The following is a 22,436-nucleotide window of genomic DNA, read 5'->3' on the forward strand; positions in this document are numbered from 1 at the left end:
GTTAAGCCTGGAGAGGACAAGACTCCAGGGAGACCTTAAAGCCCCTCCCAGTGCCCTCAGGGTCTCCAAGAGATCTGGAGAGGGACTTTGGACAAGGGCCTGGAGTGACAGGACATGAGGGAATTGTTTTAAACTGAAAGAGGGCAGGTTTAGATGAGTTGAGAAGAAATTCTTGTTTGAGAGGGTGCTAATGCCCTGGCAGAGGTTGCCCAGAGAAGCTGTGTCTGCCCCATCCCTAGAGGTGTTCCGTGCCAGGATGGGTGGGGCTTGGACCAACCTGGGATAGTGAAAGGTGTCCCTGACCATGGCAGGGGATTAGAACAAGATGAGCTTTTTAAGGTCCTTTCCAACCCAAACCATTCTATGATTCTATGGAAATACATAGTTTTGCAGGATGGAGGGAACCAAGAAGGATAAAAGACTGATAGAGGGTAGAATTGGAGCTTGCCGACCTGGGAAGCTGGCATCAACATCCCAGGCTGTCCTGGCTTGTCCTCCTGTGGAAACAGTGGACTGAGTGGTGATTGCGGTTCAAAGTCCTGCCAGAGGCAATGGAGTGTGTCTGGCAGCCCACAAGGCCCAGGGCCCTGCCAGTGTCATCTAAGCCAGAGTCCTTGGTGCCACCCAGACTGCAGCTCCAGTAACTGAGGCCTTCCCACGGGAAGTTTATGGGTTCCCAAGGACTTCCTCTGCTGATCTGTTGGATAGGGAGAGCAAAAGGAAGAAACGGAGACAACAGAACCCCCAGAAATGCTTCAGAGGAAACCTTGAAGTCCAGAGGAGAGTTGTCACTCCAAGTTGCAGACTAGGCCCATCCAGGCTTACACCGAGAGATGTGGGGAAGATGTGACACAGCCATGACCTATGAAGGAAGCATGGGGGTCACAGGGTCTCCTGTCCTTTGCCCTGGGAAGGTCTCCAGCCCTGTTTGTGATGCTGGTGGCCACAGCATGCAGGGGAGCTGCCAGCTGGAACAGACTGGGGCTTGGAAGGAGGGATGTGAGAGGCTGAGCCTTCTCCAGCTTGTCATACAGAAGGCAGTTCCCTGGGTTTTTTTTAGGTTGTTTTTTTTGTTGGTTTTTTTTTTTTTTTTTCCCCAGAGAAGGGTTGAGCTAAAAAGCATCTTGCGCTCTTCTGTTTTGAGTTGTAGCTGAGCTCTCACATGCCACAGGCAGGGGGAGGTAGTCCATGTGGGACCAAGTCTGGAGACTGCATCACCCCACACAGTGAGGGCTCTTGCATTCGCACTTGACTTCCAGCCTGTCCCAAAGGAAGTGGCACGTCACATACTAGAACAGCCAAGAGAGCAAGCATAGGGCTGTTTTTCAGTCCCCTTGCATCAGAGCCTGCACTCCTTGCTCAGCTGAGGGTCCCTCTGAAAGTCCAGCTTTTGGGACAACCTTAGGCTCTGGGGCTTCAGCACTGGTAGCCCTGCAGACATCCCAGTAATTCCTGCTGGCAGCTGCTGCTCCCACTCAAAATAGCCATAATTGTTCTTGCTGGGCTGGTCCTGCTTGGGGCCATAAAGAGCAAGATCCTTCTTTTATCATAATCCATGTCATTCCTGTCTTGGCATCTGCAGTAAATGTCTGTCAGCAGGGCCGTCGGGGCACAGGGTTGGGTCACCTTTTGACAGACTCACAGGTTTGGGGTGTGGAGGGGGAGCATCTGTCTCCTGTGGCTTGGTGTAGAAATGGAATGGAGGGAAGGGGTAGGATGGATGGGAATCTCATGGCAGTGCTGGGGGGACACAGCTCAGCTCTGCTCTCTATTAACAGTGCAGCTCTGGGGCTTGTGTGTGCTGGGCCCGGGGCAGCAGAACGGACCATGGCTCCCTGACGGCAACAGCTCATTTCCATTTAGATAGAGGAATTTCAATCTCAGTTTGCCAGTTCTTTGCCACGGTGCGACTCAAGACCCAAGTTTTCAGTTTTCTTCCCCACGCAACGCCAGATGATCTCTGGGCTCGAGGACTGCAGTGCGTTTGGGGGAGCTGCCACCCGGCCCAGGGAACAGCTGGGGACAAGAACACGGGTTCTCTGCAGCTCCGCGAGTCCCCACGGCATCCCCGCAGTCGAAGTTACCGCACTGCCCCTGGCGCGCTCAGCGGCTCTCTCTGGGTCCTGCCCTGCTCTGGAGCGGAGGCGCCCGCGGGGGGGTGAGCGCGGAAGGCAGCGGGGCGGACACGGGACACATCGCACACCGGACATTGTCACTACGAGCTCGCTGCGGCGGCGCCGGGCAGGGCCCGCGGCTGGAGCGCGGCTGCCGCCTGCCGGCCGCACCGGGAGCAGCAGGGCCGGACCGGGAGCGGCGGGGCCGGACCGCCGGGGGCGGGGCTGAGCTGTGTGGGGGCGTGGTCTGGCGCGCGGGGCGGGGCCTCGCAGCCATGTCGGAGGGGGCGGCGGGAATGGCGGCGACGGTGGAGACGCGGCTGCGGCGGAAGCAGCTGCTGAGCGCGGAGGAGGCGGAGCTGTTCGAACTGGCGCAGGCGGCGGGCAGCGGGCTGGACCCGGAGGTGTTCCGGTGAGCGGCGGGGGCGGCCCCCGCGGGAGCCGCCGGTACCGCCGGAGTCCCCTCTGACGGGCGCTGCCGGTGCCGGGTGTCTCCCCCGCAGGGTGCTGCTGGACCTGCTGCGCATGAACGTGGCGCCGCTCGCCGTGTTCCAGGTGCTGAAGTCCATGTGCGCCGGGCAGCGGCTCCCGCCGGGGCCGGAGGGCGGCCCCGCCGCGCCGGCGCCGATCCCCGCCGATAGCCGAGGTACGCGGCGGGCGGGGGCGGAGCGGGGCGGGCGGGGGGCGGTGCCGGGCCCGGCCCCGCTGTGTTCCCGCGGAGAGCCCTCGGGGCCCGGCAGGACCCCGCCGCGGCCCGGAGCTCGCCCGGCGCTGCCCCGAGGCCGGGCCGCCGCGGGAAGGGGCCCGCGGGCCGCTCGGCCCAGCCTGGGGGGCGGCTCAGGGTGAGCCCCGGCCCGGCCCCAGCGCTGCCCGCGCCCTGTTTGTCTTAATGCTTTCTTTTTAGGCGGCGCGGGCTCCGGGGGGAGGTCGCTGCAGTACTTGTGCTGCGTTTTGTAGCCTCCTGGCTCTGCCCTTAAACAGAAAAAAACCCTCTAATCTACAGTATTATTCAGTACTGCTTTGTTTGTATATAACTCAAAAAAAAGTTAAAGTTTCCGGGCCATGAGGAATCCCTGGAAAAGGAGGAGAGCTGTGTTGCTTCTTTTACTCTCTCCCGATGTGCGTGGTGGATTCTAATGTTCGTGCAGCGGTTTCCATTCTACAGAGATAGTATTTGTGTAGGAAGATGAAGTAGACGGCTGTGGGGGACTGTCAGCTAAAATAGTTACTGCTTTTGAATGCATTTATTTCTCCTTACTACTCTAATTTCCATGGACGATAATGACCATAGCCTTGAACTTGTGCCATATATACATATACTATATATAATTTTATTTTATTTTCCCAACCAGTTCTAATAAAATTTCTGTTTACTCCCTGTAGTGACTTATGACTCGCCAGCTCTGTGGATTACTTGCAAAAGGTTTAAAAAGAAATGACTAAAATAAGTCTGCTGTCACTAAGTCTGGATTCACAATGGAAAAGTTCATCTCTCTTCTGCTCAAAAGCGTGTCAGAAGGAGGCAGTGCCCCTGGCTGGGCATGTTTATTCTCTTGGCTGTGCTTGCAAGTCCTGTTGGAGGCGAAGTTGAGAGGGAGATTAATTTGAAAAGCAATCAGTTTCAGGATAAAGGAGTTACGCCACAAACTGGCACCTTCCTAATGGCAGAGCTCAAGGAGAATCCCCTCTTTGAGCAGCTGAGGGGAACTTGGGAAGTTTCCTGAAGCCCAAAAGGAGTGTGTGGGTAAAGTGTCCAGGACTCCTTGGACTCACCATGAACAGGTTTCCCTTTCTCAGGAGATGCTCTTGGTTAACAGCTCCCTGTTGAGAAGGAGATTGCTGTGAAGAGAGCAGCCTCACATGTGACTGAGAAATTACTCTGAATATGCACAGGGGCAAGGGAAGACACCTGGCTGACTATTTTTTCCTAGACAAAATGGGAGAGGTGCAGCACTTGAGTCTTTTCAAGTATGATGCAGTATGCTATTCTGGTAGCACATTAAGAGGAAACATCCCAAAAGAGCAGAGATTTTGATCAAAAAATGCTGTTAAATTTTATTCTCTCTTCTCTGTTGGTGCTCCAGCTGTTACTGGCTGCTCAAACTATGAAGGCATGTTACTGAGGTTTTTGTTCCTGTCTGTAACGTGGAGCAGCTTTTGTTCTCTCATGTTTGCTCTTTGGGTGGTACTTTCTGGACAAGTGAGGGTTTTTTTTCTAGCACTGGGCTACTGCTGTGAGATAATTTTAGCTAGTAGGGGGCTCGCTCAGGTTTGTGAAGGGCCAATGGTGACTTGTTTTTTAATCAGCATTAAATTTTTTGAGAGGAAAAGCCAGAAGCCCTAAGGTAGCATTGGTGTGCCCTTAACTCTTGCCTTCTATCATCCTACTGCAGGCACCTTAGAGAAGCTGAGATTGCAGGAGTTAGCAGTTGTCTTGAGAGCTTACTTTCGTGCTAATTCTGCATCTTCAGCAGAGCATCTCCTGATCTGAGTCAGATTTCAGTCCTAGTGTGTTCAGCCAAGCTTTTCTCTTTGTAGTATACCTTCAAAACTGGCATGTTGATATCCTGGGGTGCTCTAGGACAAGCCCTTGGAACCAAAGATGAAATGTGCTGAAGTTCAGGGAAAGATGGTGTTGCTTGTGGTATATATAATATATCTGGTATTAGTTTGGCTTTCAGTAGCCAGTTTGGCCAATTGCTGCCTTATCTCCTAAGTCTAAAATATGTCCTCGGTGCAAGTTAATGCACTGGAATTGCTGGAACAGGCAGACTGTGCCCACCAAGCCACAATTTTGCTGCAGATATGGTCAAACATTAAATGCTAAGCTTGGATTTTCCCTCTTTGCAAGCCATTGCTTGGTAATGGTGATGAAGAAGCACTTAGGCCTCCTCTTTCTTTTCACATTCATCCCTGACCAAATTCTGATGGACAGCACTTCTGTACCTTGTCAGAAGGCTTGGTCTTCCCAGCTCTGTCAGAGTTTTTTGTTTTCTGTAAGCTTGTGTTAAGTTAGGGCCCTTACTCACTTTGAATGAAAGCTTCTCTATTTAGTTTCTGCCAACCCAGGTGACTTTGCTGTCACACAGCACCCACTGACATCAGCTCATTCCTTTGTGAATAAAATTAGCATTGAAAAGCTAATGCTCAGAAAATGCTTTAGGCAGAATTTAAGCTCAGCAGGGGCTTATCACAACTTTAGTCCTGTGTTTTAGTTTCTGTGAGTATAAGAAGTGCTGGTAAAATCCTGTTAATAAGAAGGATGTATTTTGTCCAGTCCTCCTTGTAAGGATCACAGAATAGTTTGGGTTGGAAGGACCTTAAAGATCATCTCATTCCACTTCCTGCTGTGGGCAGGGACACCTTCCACTATCCCAGGTTGCGCCTGGCCTTGGACACTTCCAGGGATGGGACAGCCACAGCTTCTCTGGGCACCCTGTGCCAAGGCCTTAGCACCCTCACAGGGAAGAATTTTTTCCCAATACCTGATCTAAACTTACCATCCTTCAACTTGAAAAAGAATCACTTCTCTTTCACTGAGCTTATTTCATTCTGCGTACTGTCCAAGTCCATCCTTCAGGAGTTGGTAAGTGTTAACAGGGTGTCTGGGGGTGGCCTCTGGGCTGGATTTTTTCTGCAGGAGTGTTTGGTTTGCCTTGCCTTGCTGCCTTACCTGTTAGGAGCTGCTGTAAAGAAGGGGAACCTAAGTGCTACCTGCTGTTGGCTCTGCAATCTCTTGTTGGAAGATGTTGCTTCCATTTAAGAAGAGCATGGTGCAGCTTTCACACAGGACCAGGCATTTGGCTGGGGGAGATGCCTCTTGTGCATCACTGGGACTTGTTTGTATGGTTACAGCCCAAGCTCTGTGCTTCTAACAAGAACAGTGATTGTCCTGCACAATCTTCTCAAGCTGCTTCTTGTGTTTCAGCTCAGCCCCTGCACTTCCTCCCTGTCAGAAAGCAGACAAGTGGCTGAAGGAATCCTGATCTCACCAAATATCACCCAAGCTTGCTCTGCTCCAGTTGTATCAGTAATGAGATCTTGGCTTAGGCGTCCCAGCACGTCATGGTGCAAAGAGGCTTTTAAGAACAGCTAAAATAAGGCTGATGCAGCTGATCTGATTAGCACTATTGGTGATGGGGGGTGCCCTGTAGTTATCTCAGCTTTTGTGCTGATGAAGCATCAGGGAGTCTGCAATTAGTAGCTCTGTATTTTCCCATAGAGCACAGCGATGGTGTTCTGTGTTGGCTGGTAACTGAATCCATGACAGCTGCCTGCAAATTGCTGTGTGTGGGTATTGGAGCACCCATCTGGCATATTTAGCTGGATGCAGCTTAATTCAAGCTACATTCAAAATGGTCCCTCAGCATTTCATTTGGGAGGGAAAGTGCTGGTTTGAAATAGAAATAATTTCCCAGGTATCCTTTTGTGTGCATGAGGGGGAGGATTCTCTTAAGGACATCGGTGTTGAGTTTGTCCCAGACCAGACATATTTGTAATTAAGTATCCCATTTTCTCACATACTATTTCTGTGCTTTCTGTTTCCATCAGCCAACCCTCAGGCCCCTGCTGGTTCCCCTGCAGTTTTCTACCTCTCTATACACATGCATATGTCAATGCCCTGCTCTTTTTTTTAGGCTGATCTTAGTCTTTGATGCTTCTCTCACTCTTTGGACTCCAACCTCTTTTTTCACATTCCCCACTTCCCCAGAAAGAGTGTCTTCCCATAAAATTACTTCCCAAAGCTTTGCCCCAGGTAATTTCTCTTCTGGATGTGTTGTTAACATGAGCTTGCTTTTCAAAACCTGTCTCCTTTGTGGGCCTATTGTTTGGTGTGTGGATTTTAAGGCTGCAAGGAACTAATTGACATGGGAAGAAAGGAGTTGTGCATAGCAGGGGTCAGAATGCTCTCCTTCCCAGGGAAACTCTCAAGCTCCAGTGCCTGTTGGAAAAAACACTGAGCCCATCATCAGCCATGGGCTCTGTCAAAGGTTCACATGGTGAGATTTTATGGTCTGTGTGGAAAAATATTTTAACTACTTCCTTCCTGTGTAAATATTTAGATACAGTCAAGGCCTCAGAATTATAAGTGTTGCTGTTCAATTGTTTTGTAAATACTCCCTGGTGTATTACACAGCTTGTTACCAGCTTTGTATTTCTTGCTGTTCTTCTTGCTGTCTTTGCAGGGTTTTTTAGCCTTCCCTGTTTATCCCTTTTTCTCGCTTGTTTCTTTCCCTTTGTGCAGTCTGTCTGTAGCTGTGACCAGCCTTTTGGAGTGGTGACTGTCAGCACTCCTGGGTGCTGCAGGCTGGCCATGCCAGCTGCTTTGCATTCCTCTTCCACTCAGCCTCTGGTTATCTCAGGGTTCAACTTGATGTGGGATTTGTAGTGTAGGCTTCTGTATGAAAGAGATAAGGATAATGCTGACAAGGAAAATTCTGTGTAAAGCTCTGATGTGGCAGAGGGAATCCCCTTGGAGATGCAAAGGATTTATCTTCTATTTATTTAATCTGGGGTTTATACATCATACAGTGAATTTTCCTGTGGGTTATACTGGCTACTATGCTTTAATTGTAAATTAAATATCTCCATGGGATCTGAGTGGTGGTAATGTGTGTCTTGCACCTGAAAATGTTCCCAGACACTTCGCAGTCTGCATGTCTTCTCTGAAAAAAGATGTACACCATGACCTATTGGTGACTTACATAGGACTAATTAAAGGACTAATAGAGTCCTGATCATGGTTTTCTTACTTAGTTGCTTATACTCAGGTTTTTTCTAGCACCCCATCAATAGCACTCCAATAAGTGGATTTCCTACAGTCGCTGAGGAGCAGTTAGGTTGCCTTCTGGATTTTATCCTGCAACTCTCACTACCTTCAGCTTTTCCTACTATAAACAATAGAGTTTAAGCCTTCTGAATTAGAGGCCTTGTTTTGTGTTCTGTGAAATCATGGACACGGTAAATACATGGGACAAGTTCTGTGCACAGAGCATTCCTGATGTGAGGTTGTTGCTGTTCCTCTCCCTTCCCCCCAGGCTCACATTCCAAAATGAATATTTTTTTCTGTATTGTAGGCAACCAACTAGCTTCAATTTATAGACCTCTTTTATCTTCTGGTACAGAAATTGGCATTGTGTCAGTAATTTCTCAGCTGTACTGTGCTTTCTTGGATGGCTGAAATTGCCTTGGTTAAAAGTTCCTGTACCTTTCCTCTCCCAGGAGGCAATAATTTTGATCCTCTCAAAAGACAGGTGATGGGTAGTGAAGTAGGCTTTTCTACTTCAGCAGAAATGTCAGACAAACAGCTTTTTTATTCCTTATCCCAGGAATAAATTGCAAAAAATCTAGGCTGGAATGCTCACAACCTGCTGTGGCTCTAGTCCCAGAAGAACAGGTGGCCATGGAGGTCTCTGTCCTGTCACACTTTTCCTGCAGGAGGATTTGAGGGTTACCTGGACTTTCCTCTCTCCTGGACATCAAACTAAATGCTGCACTGGGATAATTTTTTCAATTTTTTTCAGTCTTTTCAGGCTGATTATCAAGTTGGGGTTTTTTTTTCTGTTTTTCATGCTCTGCAATGCAAGACCTGACAGAAAGGGATTTAGAGGAATACTGTAAATGCCAGACTTGTTGTGTGGTTTGTTGCACAGTAATGAAATATGAGTTTGAATGATAACTCTGACAATTCATTCTTTCCCCCCACCCAACCAAAGAAACACTCAAAAAACCAGACTCAATAGAGCTCTCAGAGAAAAGTGAGGGACTTATCTTCTCTTTCTGTAATCTTGCGTGCAAGAGAAGGAGAGAAAACGAGATATCCCAAGTGTGGTGGTGAAAACTAACAAAATGAAGAGCAACCAAGGACATGTGAGAATTTGCATGGAAAAGGTGGTGTGTTTCATGTTGATCAGTGATAGGAGAGAAGCTCCTGTGGCTCTGCTGAGCAGTCTTGAAGGGAGCCATTTATCAAAAGAGCAGGAGAGGTGAATGATTTGGACTCTTGACTGATGTTTTAGCTCTGGAAATAGCCCAGATTATGTGTTAACTGCTGAAGATATGGCAGCAGCTTTGAAGATCTGAGAACTGTGTGGCACAAGAGGACAGTTTGTGGGGCTGATGTCACTATATACTGCAGGAGATATCTTGAGAGTGTTGCAGCCCTGGTATCCCTGACTGCTACAAGTGAATGCAACAAAAGACATTTATGTGTTTATTTATTTATTAACCAGGGAGAGAAAAATCTGAAGTCCTTGTTACTGCTCAGAGGCAGGAATGGATCCCTTGAGGAAACTGGTAGGTTGAGTAGAGAGAAAACTGAAAGAGAAGAGCTTTAGATTTCTACTTCTGAGAGCATATTTGGGGTTCTTTTCTTTCCTAAGGCTAATTGATTTTCTCTTGCCTCCTGCTCGACACAAGGCAGTGCTTCTTTCTCCCTCTGGTACTTGAGACTGCTTGGGTCACATACCATTCTTCCCAAACTGTGCCTGGCTCTCGAGGAGATAAACAGCTCCTGCTTCTGGGGTCATCTTTGGGGAGGCAGGTATTTGATTAGTCTTTCTCTTGACTTATCTTTTGCTTCCATAGCTATTTTGGCTGCAGACCGTATAGCTATTCTGTGGCAGCCAGACACATTCAAGGTAAGGGCCTTACCTTACTTATGAGTCTTACAGGGGAATGAGTTCCCTCCGTGAGCCAAGCAGAGGAAAACCTTAGGTGATGAACTGACCAAAAACCCCCACCCCTTCCCCTGTGCTGTCAGTGGGAAGGAGGGAAGGGCTGGGGGAAGAAAAGGTGTTCTTAAGGCCTTATTTTACTTCTCTGATTTTATTAGTAAGAAACTCACTTTGTGTCTCTGAGATGAGCCTGTTTTGCTCTTTGAGTGTTTCCTCCCAGCCCTTATCTCAATACATGAAGCCTTTGTTAAATTTTGTCTCCTCTACCCAGGTGTAACATGGGAGGGTGAGTGAATGGCTTTCATGGGTGCCTGGCATTTGGTCAGTGTCAAACAGTGACAGTCACCAAGGAAAATATCAGTGAAATCCTTTTGTTTGTCTGTAGTACTTGAATTACAGAGAGTTTATGGTTGTTGAGCTGCTTTTGTGCTTTGTGGTAATTGAATCTGTTATCTCTGATAGTGTAACTCAGAGAAGCACAAACCATGCCTGTCGCTGCACACTTCAGAAGCTGTCCTTGTCTGGTACATGGGTCTGCACAGGCTGCTTCCAAAAATATTCTGGGTATTTATGTAGTTTATCTGGTTTGTTTTACTGTGATTTCAAGGCTAGGGGGATGGAGGGCACGTGCTTTGAGCACATCTTCTCTTCAAATGACTCTTTCTCCCCATGTTGTTCTGGCTGGGTCAGAACATCGAGGGTCTGACTGCAGTAGCGCTTAAGGGTCCCAGTGTGTGTGTGCACACCGCTGGAGTTGTACGTGGGTTGAGGACCTGAGCAGGGGGAGGACATTCACCTGGGAACACATCCAGGATTGCTAAAAGCATCATGATGAATAATGCTTTTATTCCTGCCACTTCTTCTCTCAAATACTGTGAGATCACGTATTACCTTTGTGCAGTATATTTGTTTTTGTGAACAGCACTTGCTTTAGTGAAGCTGCTTAAAGTGCCTGAGCTACAGCACAGCTGGCAAGGCTGGTTGGCTGTCAGGGGATGGTGACTGCTGGCACATCACTGCCGTGCTTGACAAGAAGAGAGTTTTTCAAGAGCACCTGACTTGGCTGGGATAAGTGAATGGATTTTTGTGCCACCCAAATTTTACAGATTAATAATGGCCATCTGCTCCTACTTGGAAGTTCTTGGATTGTCTTTCTGGTGCATCAAGGTGTTAACTGGTAGTATTGATGTGAGTTCTCTTTCCAGGCAGCTGCTCCAAGGAGACAGGATGGTCTGGCAAGTAACTGTGCACTGTCCATAGCACAGATGATCCAAGATGATGCTTTCCAAACCATGTCCATGGAGACTCCAGAGTCTAGAGCAGCTGTTGATGTTGTGCAAGTTGCACTGTGAATGGTTGCCAAAATATCACTCTTCATTTTAATTGCATACATGTAACTACAGCCCACTGTTTTGTTTTCTTGTTGCTATTACTCATTTTTATGATGCTTCATGGAGGTTGCATTCTTTAGTAAAAGCTGTACATCATGTTCCTTTTATTCCCTTTCCTAAAGTGAGTCCTACTTCTCACCTGAGGGAGTGGCAGGAAAAGTCAGTGTCCCTCATTCCCTCCTGACATTTGTATCAGCAACACTGAGTCTGTCACTCTCTCCTCTGACAGGATCCTGTTGCCCCTTGCTTCCCCCTTCTAGCTTCTAGCTTTGTACCCCAGTGCTGCTCCCTGCTCCTGCTTTGCTTCTTAGAGCCTGTCAGTTGTGCCTCCAGGAAGGGAACTCTCACCTCTTGAACTCAGTAAGAACATTTGGAAGTCCTGTGTAGAAGTCTGAGTGCCTGAAAGCCTCAGAAAATGATAGGAAATCCAATTCTGCACATTGAGTGACAGAAGTGATGTGGAGAGAAGTGTGTGTGAACTGATGATGTGGCAACAGTCTTAGGCACCGGTGGCCACTGGCACACCCTTTCACTTACCCCAGCTCGAGGTGTTGGAAGCTCTTGGTGTTCCAGCAGTGCTGTTTGCTATGCTGCTGTTCCTGTGTGGAATGACTGGAACAAAGTGGCTGCTTACTTTGTAGATTACATGAAAATTGAAACTGCTTCTACTGTAACTTCTTTGCACCGATACCTGTTGGGCTGAATTCACCAATTTGCTTTCTGCACTGGATGCTGAAGATGTTTGTGAGATCTAATGGAATTTTGCGTCCTGCATGGTTCCTGAGGGAATGCTTGTGGCTAGCTGCTGTGTGGTGATGCCTGGGTTGGGATGTGAAAATTAATGGATGTATTTGTTTATTCAGGGAGAAATAAAACCAGCTCTGCTGTCAGTGGCTCACAGATTCTGGCCGAAAGAAGCAGCCGGGAGGGATCTGCACAGAGGATGCCCCGACAGCCAAGTGCGAGCCGAATGCAGAAGGCAGGAACCTCTGGGAAGAACAGCGGGGGAGGCAGCAGTACCTAAATAAGGCCTTAGAACAGATGGATTTTGTTGCTTGACAGTGTATATAAGTTGTGCTTGTTAAAGCTGCTTGTGTTGTATGTATTAACCTAAAAACGTGATTTGTAATACAGGGAACAGAGCTGTTGGTTCTTATTTCCAAAACTTCCTTTGGACATGTGGACTACTAGGAAATGTTCCTTCATTTGGCTTCCCCTGTTTCCCCATGTGCCTATTTACAGCATTCTAGCACCTATATCTGAAACCAGATTGATCTCTTCCAAGACATAATCCCATGTTCAGTTCTCCCAGTGGTGCTGATGTGATTATTCATTTGCAAAGTGTTATAGCCCCCTTTACCTCAGGAGTCAGGTCAAATGAGGAGGTTATGCCAGATAAGGGGGGGAATTGCTCCATGACTTAGAACAAGACACATACAAGTACCTAAAACAGGTGTGTTTATTGGAGCTCAAGTGATACCATGCATGGGTCCAGAGGGTCTCAAGGAGGTAGGGTGCCTCCTAATGGCTCTGGGAGCTCAGGGCCTGTTGATGAATTCCATGTCTCTAATTAGGAGAAAGTGCCTCCATTCTATGGGTGTTAGATGGTGATTCCTAAACCCAAAATCTACCTCTCACAGGCCTGCTTCAACAGGTGCTAAAATGAGATTTGCAGGGTCTGGGTTTCTCCTGCTCTGATCAGCTAAAGAAGTGCAGCTGCTCCCCTCGTAAAACTGAGGGTGGAGTTCAGAGGCCTGAGGGCAGGCACAAGTTACGGTACCAGTGCTGGGCCTCAGGAGAGCAGACTTTGGCCTCTGTGGGCATCTGCTTGATACAGTCCCTTGGGTTTGAGCCCTGGAGGGAAGTGGCACCCAAGGAAGAAGGTTGATATTCTAGAATATCAAGAGTGGTCCCACCTGAGACCATCCCATGCCTGAGCTCCAACTACAACCCTGACATCCCTTTTTGGAGCCATATCCCTGGCCCCTGTCACCCCTGCACCCCATGTTTAACCCCTCTCATAACCTCAGCCTTATTCCCTCCAGGCTCTGCAGAGCTATAGATGCTGCAGTGAGTTGGGGTTTGACTGGGGTGCAGCACTTTGGGGCAGGGCTGTCCTCTGTGGCACTTCAGCTCAATGTCCTGGGGGCTGTAGGTCCCCTGAGGTTGCCAGGGTCACTGGAAGGGAGAGGGCAGGATGTGGGGTGTTTTTGAGGGGTGTTAGGGTCAGACAGGGCTGCAGGGAACCCTCCTACCCCATGAGACAGCATTAGGTTAGGTGATTAAAAGCTCATCTCCTGGAATGAAGACAAGCATGGGGAGATAGAACCCTGGGAACCTCTACTGTGCTGGAGATTCCCTGTCCCAGCTGCTCCCAGGGCTCTTGCTGGGCTCAGAAGGGTGGCTCCTGTCCAGAGGGTAAATGGGGCCACATGCAGGTCATGTCTGGTCCCTCGCTAGGGAAAAAGGTCACGGTACGTGATACAAGGGAAGAGCATTTTTGGATTGTGAGTTATGGGATGTTTGGGGGAGGAACGAAAAGGGGGGAAAAGGAGGGATCAAGGTGGTTTAGGGAAGCCATAAATGTGGGAAAACAGAGAGATAAGGATATGATGGCCTGTGTGGCATCTAATGCCCATCTACCAGTCTGGTATTACAGACACAGTCTGCCTCCTGTGGTCACACATTGAGCCTTCCTAGTGGCTGAAAGCTGGGGATATGGACATTTGTCACTCTTAGGGTGTTTAATCAGGTGCATGAGCAGGGCACTGACTGATGCACTTTCTGTGCAAAGCTGGTTTTTGACAATTACTCACTGTTTAAACGGGCAATGTTGACTGTAGCATTGCCAATGAGGCTTATAAAATCCAGATAATTTTATGAGATTTTTTTTTATAAAGCAGTTAAAGCAGATAAGCAAATCAAATTAGTTAAAGCTCTGTCAATATTTGCACAGAGATGTGTGATGTTAAGGGGAATTCGTACTACCTGAATGACTTCAGAATTCTCAAGATTTTAGAAGGGTAATGTGCAAACACTCACCCAATAAATTGAGGGCTCTCAATCTCACAGAGTGACCTTGCACAGCATCCTGACTTAAGCAGAGGAGACCCCAACAGTCCTTCTCTCAGGACAACTGACTCTACTGCCCTGCCTGCCTACCAAGGCTCCATCTGTAGCCCAGCTGCTTCGTATTTGTCGTCAGATGGTCACAATAAACCTTGCTGGCTGAGGTCTGACCATCAGCCCCTCCACAGCAGCAGCAGGTGGCATGGTTAGTGCCGCATACCTGAGGTCAGCCCCAGGTCTGAGGGCTGCTGGAGCCAGTGCACCTGCCACAAGCACCCAGTGAGGTTTATCCTTAAACTGGAATGAACACCTGCAAAAGGAGGAGTAGGGAAAATGGGGAGAGCCTAGAAGCTCTTCTGGTGGACCATCCGCCAGCGCTGAGCAGCGCGGGCAGGATCTATGTTTTCCTACAAACTATTACCTTGCCTCATCGTCGTCCAAAAAGAGAGGGCCGGAGACGAAAAAAAACTTGAAATTCGGGAAAAACGAGGATGGCCCGTACGGGGGTCGAACCCGCGACCTTGGCGTTATTAGCACCACGCTCTAACCGACTGAGCTAACCGGCCTCAACGGGGGCGCTTCTGCGCCGCCACTTGGTGACCCAACTAGGGCTTCGCGGCCGAGAAAAGGAAAGCGTAACACAACTAGCAGAGGATGGTTTCGATCCATCGACCTCTGGGTTATGGGCCCAGCACGCTTCCGCTGCGCCACTCTGCTGCTGTTTCTGTAGGTTAGCCGCAACTCCAACAAGTCCAGAGCCGCACTGGTAGCGGCAGCACCGACAAACACCAACCCAGCCGTCCGGGGTGACCGGAACACACCGGCAGCACTGGGGGACAAGGAACGGGCGCACTGTGGTGCCCCACGTCCGGCTATAACTGGGACTTCCTTTCGGGAGCCACAGGGTAAGTCCCCTCTGTGCTGCTGAAAGCGGAACAGAGGCGTAGCCCATCTGGTATCTTCTGGTTTTTGGCTTGCCTGGTAGGAGCTCCCATTCACCTGTCGTGTACAGCCACCCGTCCATCAGATTTTAGGAAAGCAGGCAAGTGTCTTATGGGGAACATATAAGAAGGCAGGTGGGTGGATTTTTGCACAAGTTTCTCACAAATTCATGGTTTCCCAAACTGCTGTCAGTGGGATATATATTTATATTTTGGAAATAAAAACCAGATGAGAACATAAAGCCTGTGTCTGGAGCTACTCAGCACATCACACACCTTGTGTCTGCCTTGGACAGCAGCACTGTGTTCACAGCAGCGCTGCGGCAGAAGGACTTAGGCACAAAAAGAGGATGCACTGTCAGCACTGCAATGTGACTCCTCATTTTGAGGAGAAGCTGAGGATTCCCCCCACGTGCTTACCCAGCACGGAACATGTTTTGCCCTGAGGGGTTGCTGGCTGTGACTTCGTCCCTCTTCAGTCCCACAGCCTCTTTCTAACAGGCACAAGGAAGTGGGGTGGACCCCTGGGAAGTTGGTGTTCTGGTCCCGGGGTGAACATCCCCCAAAAATTGTCGATCCTGTTGAGATGTTGCTGCCTTGTACCATCAGTGTCTTGCCCCCTGGAGTACTGAGGTGTGTACCACAGCCATCCTCAAAGAAAGGGACCTCTCACCTCTGAGACACTTTTGGGTCCAAGAACTGGGCCGCTGCAGATGCTAATTAAGGTGGGGAAGCCACCTTCAGGTGTCTGCCAAGGAAGGTAGGAACCTTCCTTGAAATGGAAAATATATGACCACAAGGGAATAAGGGACTGGTTCCGGTTCGGTTCTGTTTTGCCCTGTTTGGTGTTGTGTTCTGGTTCTGTTTTGTGCTGTGGGAGAGGCAGGACTGGTTCTGGTTCTGTTCTGTTCTGCTCTGTTTGGTGTTCTGTTCTGTTCAGTGTTCTGTTCTGTTTCATGTTCTGTTCTGGTTCTGTTCAGTGTTCTGTTCTGTTCAGTGTTCTGTTCTGTTTCGTGTTCTGTTCTGGTTCTGTTCAGTGTTCTGTTCTGTTTGGTGTTCTGTTCAGTGTTCTGTTCGGTGCTCTGTTCTGGTTCTGTTCAGTGTTCTGTTCTGCTCTGTTTGGTGTTCTGTTCTGTTCAGTGTTCTGCTCTGTTTGGTGCTCTGTTCTGGTTCTGTTCAGTGCTCTGTTCTGCTCTGTTTGGTGTTCTGTTCTCGTTCTGTTCTGTTTGGTGTTCTGTTCAGTGTTCTGTTCGGTGCTCTGTTCTGGTTCTGTTCAGTGTTCTGTTCTGCTCTGTTTGGTGTTCTGTTCTGTTCAGTGTTCTGCTCTGTTTGGTGCTCTGTTCTGCTTCTGTTCAGTGCTCTGTTCTGCTCTGTTTGGTGTTCTGTTCTCGTTCTGTTCTGTTTGGTGTTCTGTTCTGGTTCTGTTCTGTTCTGTGGGAGAGGCAGGACTGGTTCCGGTTCTGTTGGGTGTTGCTGCTGGGGTTGGTTGTCTGTCTTGTCACACATATAAATACTAATAAAAAACTACCGTTCCTTTCCCCGTCTCTTTGCCTGAAGGCCCCGTAATTTCAAAGTTATAATGATTTAGAGGGAAGGAGGTCATGTTTTCCATTCCAAGGGAGGTTCCTTTTAAAGCAAGACAAGTAGCAAGAAGTTCAATTCTAGCAGTTCAAATGTCAGTGTAAATCCTCTTTCTAGGAAGCTGGCTTTACCATTCCTTCTGTAAAACTCATGGCACCTCAGCTTCAGGTGCAAGTTTGAGAACCCAACACGTTAAGAGTAATTATTAGAAACTCAGAATAATGGAGGCTGGAAGAAACCTCTGCAGTCTCTGGTTCTCCCCTTGCACACAGCAGGCCACTTGGATAAGGTCTTGTCCACAAAGTTTTCAAAAATTTCAAGGATATTTTCACAAACTCTCTGGGCAGCCTGTTCAAAATCTGAATATTTTAAAGGTAGAAAAATATCCCTCATATATAATCCAGATTTCCCATGTTCTGACTTATGTCCATCATCTCATATTTTACCACTGTAAAAAAATATTTGCCCTCATTTTCTGAAAGAGTATCTACCCCAACACTAAGCAGCTGCAGACAGCAATATGATCTCCTTTACCTAGGAAGGGACAAGGATGATGAAACCCAAAAACTGCTTTTTCTGCAAAGTTCTCTTCTACCCAGTCATCCCCTTGCCTGATCTGTTGTGTTAATATGAAAATAAACTGCAGCAGTGACAGTTCTGAGCCTACATATGAAATGACTCTGTTTTATGAGCACAGACATTGTCTGTACCAGCATCCCCTCTGATGGAATGGCAAAGCATTTGACCAGCTGGCACTGCAGAGACAGAAAAGGTGGAAGATAGAGAGCAATTTCACTCCAATGTGATGCTGAGACATTTTATAAAGAACAGGCCTCCTCCCACAAATACCCCCAAATTGCTTAAGTGGCCTCATGAAATGCAGGTCATGCCTTTGTCCCCACCTGGGCATTGTCAGTCTTCATCATGACTGTGCCACAGCAGAATGCTTCTCTTGCCAGGTGCAACCAGCTGCAGCAGCAACACTGAAATCCCTCTCATCTGGCTCCTGTACCAGCAGTGAGGAGCCCAGCCCAGAGCCATCTCAGCTGGAAAAACACACTGGTGAAAGCAGAGGGTCCTCCAGGACCCCAAGAGCTGGTGCTGTGTGAGCATTTTTCATCAACCACATCTGAGTCCCTGGGAATGGTACTGGTGAGAACCAGGCATGGGAGGAAACCTGTCCATCAAATCGAGGTGTGTCACGGCGGGGAAGAGGACCAGGACTAGAAGTTGTGGTTTGCCATCCAAGGTTACAGAGCCACAGCCTGAGGCCTCCGTGCTGCTCTTTGGGAGCAGGTGAGACAACAAAATTTAGCCTGCGTTGGCCGGGAATCGAACCCGGGTCAACTGCTTGGAAGGCAGCTATGCTCACCACTATACCACCAACGCATCTGCACGGCTTCACCCTGCCTGCTCCTGCACTTCCCATCAGCCAGCTCCAGGCACGCGTCGGTTCCTGCTGCTGCTGTGGGCACAGCTGCAAGCTGCCACAGAGTGCAGGTGTTTCCATGTGTGAGGCATTGGCTGGGAAACTCGAGCTGGGCTAGACACCAACAAGAGAAGATCACCACCAGGGCGTGTCCAGGCTTGGAGCAGGAGCCTGGACAGTTCAGGACTGCGCTGCAGGCACAGACTCCGCAGACCTGTGGTGTGGGTGTGGGAGAGACGGATCTGTATGTCCAGTACCAATCTCCAGTGCTGAGCAGCCAAAGAAGAAAAGGATCAGGCAGTCTCCCTTGTTTATGAGTGCTGGTGGTGCTTGAGGGGACGCTGGTAGTGGCATCGCTGCCCACCCACATTGCGCCAGTGTAGGTGCTTTTGTGAGTACATACCTGTGGTGGGGTAAGCACAGCCACCCACCTACCCAGTTACTCCCGCCCCACCTTCAGTGAATGAGAAGCATAGAAAATAAGATGAGAATTCTTCCAGGACAAAATAAACACTGGGACATGGCTTTACAAAAACTGTTGCTGGTAAAGCAGGCTCAATTTAGGGAAATCCATCTTTGGCCAATTGAAAAAGGTTCACATAGTGAGTAAACAAAAAAACTGAAACAAACATTAAACACAACCTTTCCTTGCTCTTATCCAGGATCAGCTTTTCTGCTTCACTCAACATTCTTGTAACCAAAGCAGCATGGTGTTATGAATTTTCTCTCTGCTCTTCCTGACCCTTCTTTTTTCCCTCCTCTCTCTATCTGGCATTGTCTACCCTCTCTACATTATGTTTTCATGGAGGCCACAAACTGCTGACAGCTCAGCAGTCTGGCACGGAGATGGAACCATCTGTGTGCAGCACACGGCAGCCCCTTACCTCTTCCCCCAGAGACCGCCCTGCAGCACTCTGTGTCTGGTCCACTGCCAACACCCAGACACCACCAGCACATTGTCCCTGAGGAATACCTGCTTAGCCCTGATCCTGGATCACCCTATAGGTAGTCACAGCAGCAAACAGATTAGGACAGAGAATGGTCCCAGGTCTTTGAGTCAAGCCCACACTGGGAAGCTGGGGATTGAGCTGGCCTCAGGGGGGAAAAGCTGTGCCTGCTGCTCCACAGCCACCTGTGGGCCATGCCAGGTGGCAGGGCAGAGGGTAGAGGAGGGCCAAGGGTGCCCAGAGAGCCAAGCAGAGTAAAAGTTGTTTTACTTTTAGGCAAGGCAGCATTTGTGAAAGAGTGCCCTAGCAGAAGATGGTTTTGATCCATCAGCCTATCAATTATGGGTGGAATTCTGGTATTAATGCACAAGGAAGGGTCCCAGCCCAATGCATGGAGGAGTTCAGCCTAGAGGAGGAAGATTTATGTTTACAGTACACTTCTTATGACCAGTGACATGAATCTTCTTGGGGGGGGGGGGGAACTACTCAGATACTACTGTTGACATAATCACTCTGTGCTTTGCCTTTGTAGGTGGAGAGCACAGATCTTCAGTGGGGTGTTGTCTTTGTTTTAAACAAATGTCCTATTATTTTATTGCTCATATGGGATGTTCTTAGCTTGTGAGAGCTGGTTTAGGTTGGGTGTTTGGGTCACATCCACTGTGAGGTAAAAACTCTTGGTCATAGGCAGAGTTTTTGAAATTAAGCAGGTTGTAGAGCTGTTAGTGCCTTGCCTTTCACAGGGGCTGTGATGGGCTGCATTCCCCCACAGCTCCTGGCTTGTCCTCCCTCCTGGCTCAGCTCTCCCACTGTTGCAGCCCATCAACCATTGAGGGATGCCTTCAAGACAGGGAGACAAGGAGCCTCCCTATCTTCCTGGTGTAATTCCTGTCCTGCCTGACATTCCTGAGGGTGGGAGATGGTTCCCAGTAGTGCCTGGGCAGGGCTGGCCCATCCAGACCTCCTTAACAAGGCACTATTTAGAAGTGAGGCAGGCTGGCTTCAGGTCCTCCCTTGGGGCAGCTCTGTGTGGGAACACACAGGGCTGCAAGTGCAGGAGCCCTCTGGGCAGCCCAGCTATTGTCCATGGCACCCACCTGTGGGGTGGTACCTGTGCAAGCACCTGGAGTGTCACAGCTGCAGCGTGGTCAGCTGCCCCGGACTGGCAGGATTCAAACCTATGCTGGGAAACCGCAATGGATTTCTCCTCCATCACCTTTCACCACTTGGCCACAACTACCTGTTCCAGCCTGCCCCGCCCTGCTCATCAAACCCCCTGTACCACACCACCAGTGCCCAGGCAAATGGTGTTACCACCACTTCAGGCCAAGGCTCCACTCCAGATGTGTAGCTGGGGCCCTCATGGGTCCCTGGGGCCACATTCCAGAGGCCTGAGAGGCACAGCCCCAGGGGAGCTGCAGCTCCATGAGCCTTGGCCTCAGCCAGGCATCTGGGATACCCTGCCCTGTGGCTTCAGCCATTCAGCCTCTCCTGTGCTCCTCCCCCTGACAAGCCCCGACCGAACCAGCTGCAAGACCAAGAATTCCCTTAACCAGACCAGAAAGGTGCCTCACCACACCAGGTGCTGTTGCACGATGCAGCTGGGAACAGCCCTGACCATTACAGCAGCATCAGCTTCCAAGCCACGGTAGGGAATAGTCAGTTATCTCGTGACCCACACTTGGTGGGGTTTGATGTATTTCACTGAGCCCAAGGGGGATTTTTGATAAGTACATTTACACTCCTATATGCAAATCTGTACTTCTCTCCACCTATGTGAGTGTTGATAGTGGTATGGAAGTTATTTTAAAGCTACAATTAGGACATTTTTATAAATGAAGCAATTCCTATAGAATAATTTTATTAAATCTATCAGTGATCAAGTGCTAAACCCTCTTGCTCCTTTCAATTTTGCAGCTATATTATTTGAACCATTACCCTTCTGCATTCCCTGCCTCCATGCAAATAGTGCTAAATTATTCCAATGCAATTTTCATCTCTGTACTTCTGCATTTAGTAGCTAACTCTGCCATTAAAATCTGATAAAGTCACATTGCCTACATCCAGATATAGAAGAGTTTTCTACGTTTCACTCCATAGTCAAGTATTCAGCTCTTCCAGATAATTCCCATAACACCAAGAGAAGATAGAAGTGTCAAGATTAATTTTCCTATGCTTCTGTGAAGAAGCTTTGACAGACTGAAAAGTTACTCAAAATATTTGTATTAACTCTCAAAAGGAACAAATTGGCACCGGGTCCTGCAGGGCTGTGATCTCCAGGTTGCAGAGCCAAGCTCAGTGATGGAGCCTTTGATGCTCTGGTGCAATTTCTGGGAGTTCTTTGTGCAGCTGCTGATAAGTTCAGGACAGCAGCCAGTGCTCACTCTGGCAGAGCAAGTGGTAGCTGAGGGAGGAGGAGGACAAATGAGCACAACTCTCCAGCAATGCTGCACAAAGGCTTTAATGAGAAAGAGCAAAAGTGGTGGCACAGAGCAGAGACCGAGGAACACGTGCAGGGGCCGGGGAGGGAAAAGGGCCTAAAGCTTGCCAAGGACAAAGGGGACGTTGTGCCGGCTTCAGCAGATCTGACCGCAGCGAGGGATAGGCAGGCACAGGCCTGAGCCCCCCAGCCCAAGGGAACCCCCAGAAGAGATGGGAACCCCTGAGGTGCTGAGGGAGCTGCCCACAGCAGCTGACAGAGAGGATCCCACGGCTGTGCTCTGAGGGAAAGAGGTGAGGATGGGGCCCGGCAGGGTCACCACCACCGGCGAAGGCTCGATGTACACCGTGGAGTCAGCGCAGCGGGCGAGGCACGGCTCGCTGCAGCTGCTTGCAAGGGGCGTTGGGCCACAGGGGCCGCAGGGCCGTGGGGGACAGGGTCTGCAGCAGGACATCTCGGTGCAGGAGGCAAGGCTGCAACACAGAGCAGGGAGCAGCCTCAACATCACTCTGTCTCTCTGTCCCTCGGCTCTCTCCAGGGACACATTTGCTCTGCCAAACACAATCTGTGCCTACAGCTGCCACAACCCTCTTCGTGCCCTCCGAGTGGCACGGCACAGGAAGGCCACCCCACTTTGGGAATAGGGCCCAGCACAGAGGCTTTAAGGCCCCTGTGGAAAGACGGCTCACAGCCCATCTTCAGAACAGACATGTCTGGGCCTGCACTGGGACATTTTGTTACTCCACAGCAGGTGCGAATTCTGCTGGGCACATCCCCCTGCAGCTGAGCCCCATTGATCCCCTTCTGCTGGAACAAAGCCTCCTCTTCCCAGCTGTCCCCAGCCACCA

At 49.4% G+C, this 22,436-nt stretch overlaps 1 protein-coding gene and 3 non-coding genes across 4 annotated transcripts; 1 reads left to right on the plus strand and 3 right to left on the minus strand.

The window, feature by feature from the left end:
- The first annotated feature begins 2,365 nt into the window (after positions 1-2,365).
- Positions 2,366-12,319, plus strand: LOC131583354 (mitotic-spindle organizing protein 2B-like). The gene is made up of 3 exons (XM_058847364.1): positions 2,366-2,526; positions 2,618-2,760; positions 12,045-12,319. Exons 1-3 carry the CDS (start codon positions 2,390-2,392, stop codon positions 12,203-12,205), a joined length of 441 nt encoding a protein of 146 aa, XP_058703347.1. The 5' UTR covers positions 2,366-2,389; the 3' UTR covers positions 12,206-12,319.
- A 2,423-nt stretch (positions 12,320-14,742) lies between these two features.
- On the minus strand, positions 14,743-14,816 carry TRNAI-AAU (transfer RNA isoleucine (anticodon AAU)). Its single transcript has one exon. It is a non-coding gene; the product is annotated as a tRNA-Ile (tRNA).
- A 79-nt stretch (positions 14,817-14,895) lies between these two features.
- On the minus strand, positions 14,896-14,967 carry TRNAM-CAU (transfer RNA methionine (anticodon CAU)). The gene has a single exon. It is a non-coding gene; the product is annotated as a tRNA-Met (tRNA).
- A 3,122-nt stretch (positions 14,968-18,089) lies between these two features.
- Positions 18,090-18,161, minus strand: TRNAG-UCC (transfer RNA glycine (anticodon UCC)). Its single transcript has one exon. It is a non-coding gene; the product is annotated as a tRNA-Gly (tRNA).
- Between the last annotated feature and the right edge of the window lie 4,275 nt (positions 18,162-22,436).

This window comes from Poecile atricapillus, chromosome 11, assembly GCF_030490865.1.
Source record: "Poecile atricapillus isolate bPoeAtr1 chromosome 11, bPoeAtr1.hap1, whole genome shotgun sequence".
NCBI lineage: Eukaryota > Metazoa > Chordata > Aves > Passeriformes > Paridae > Poecile > Poecile atricapillus.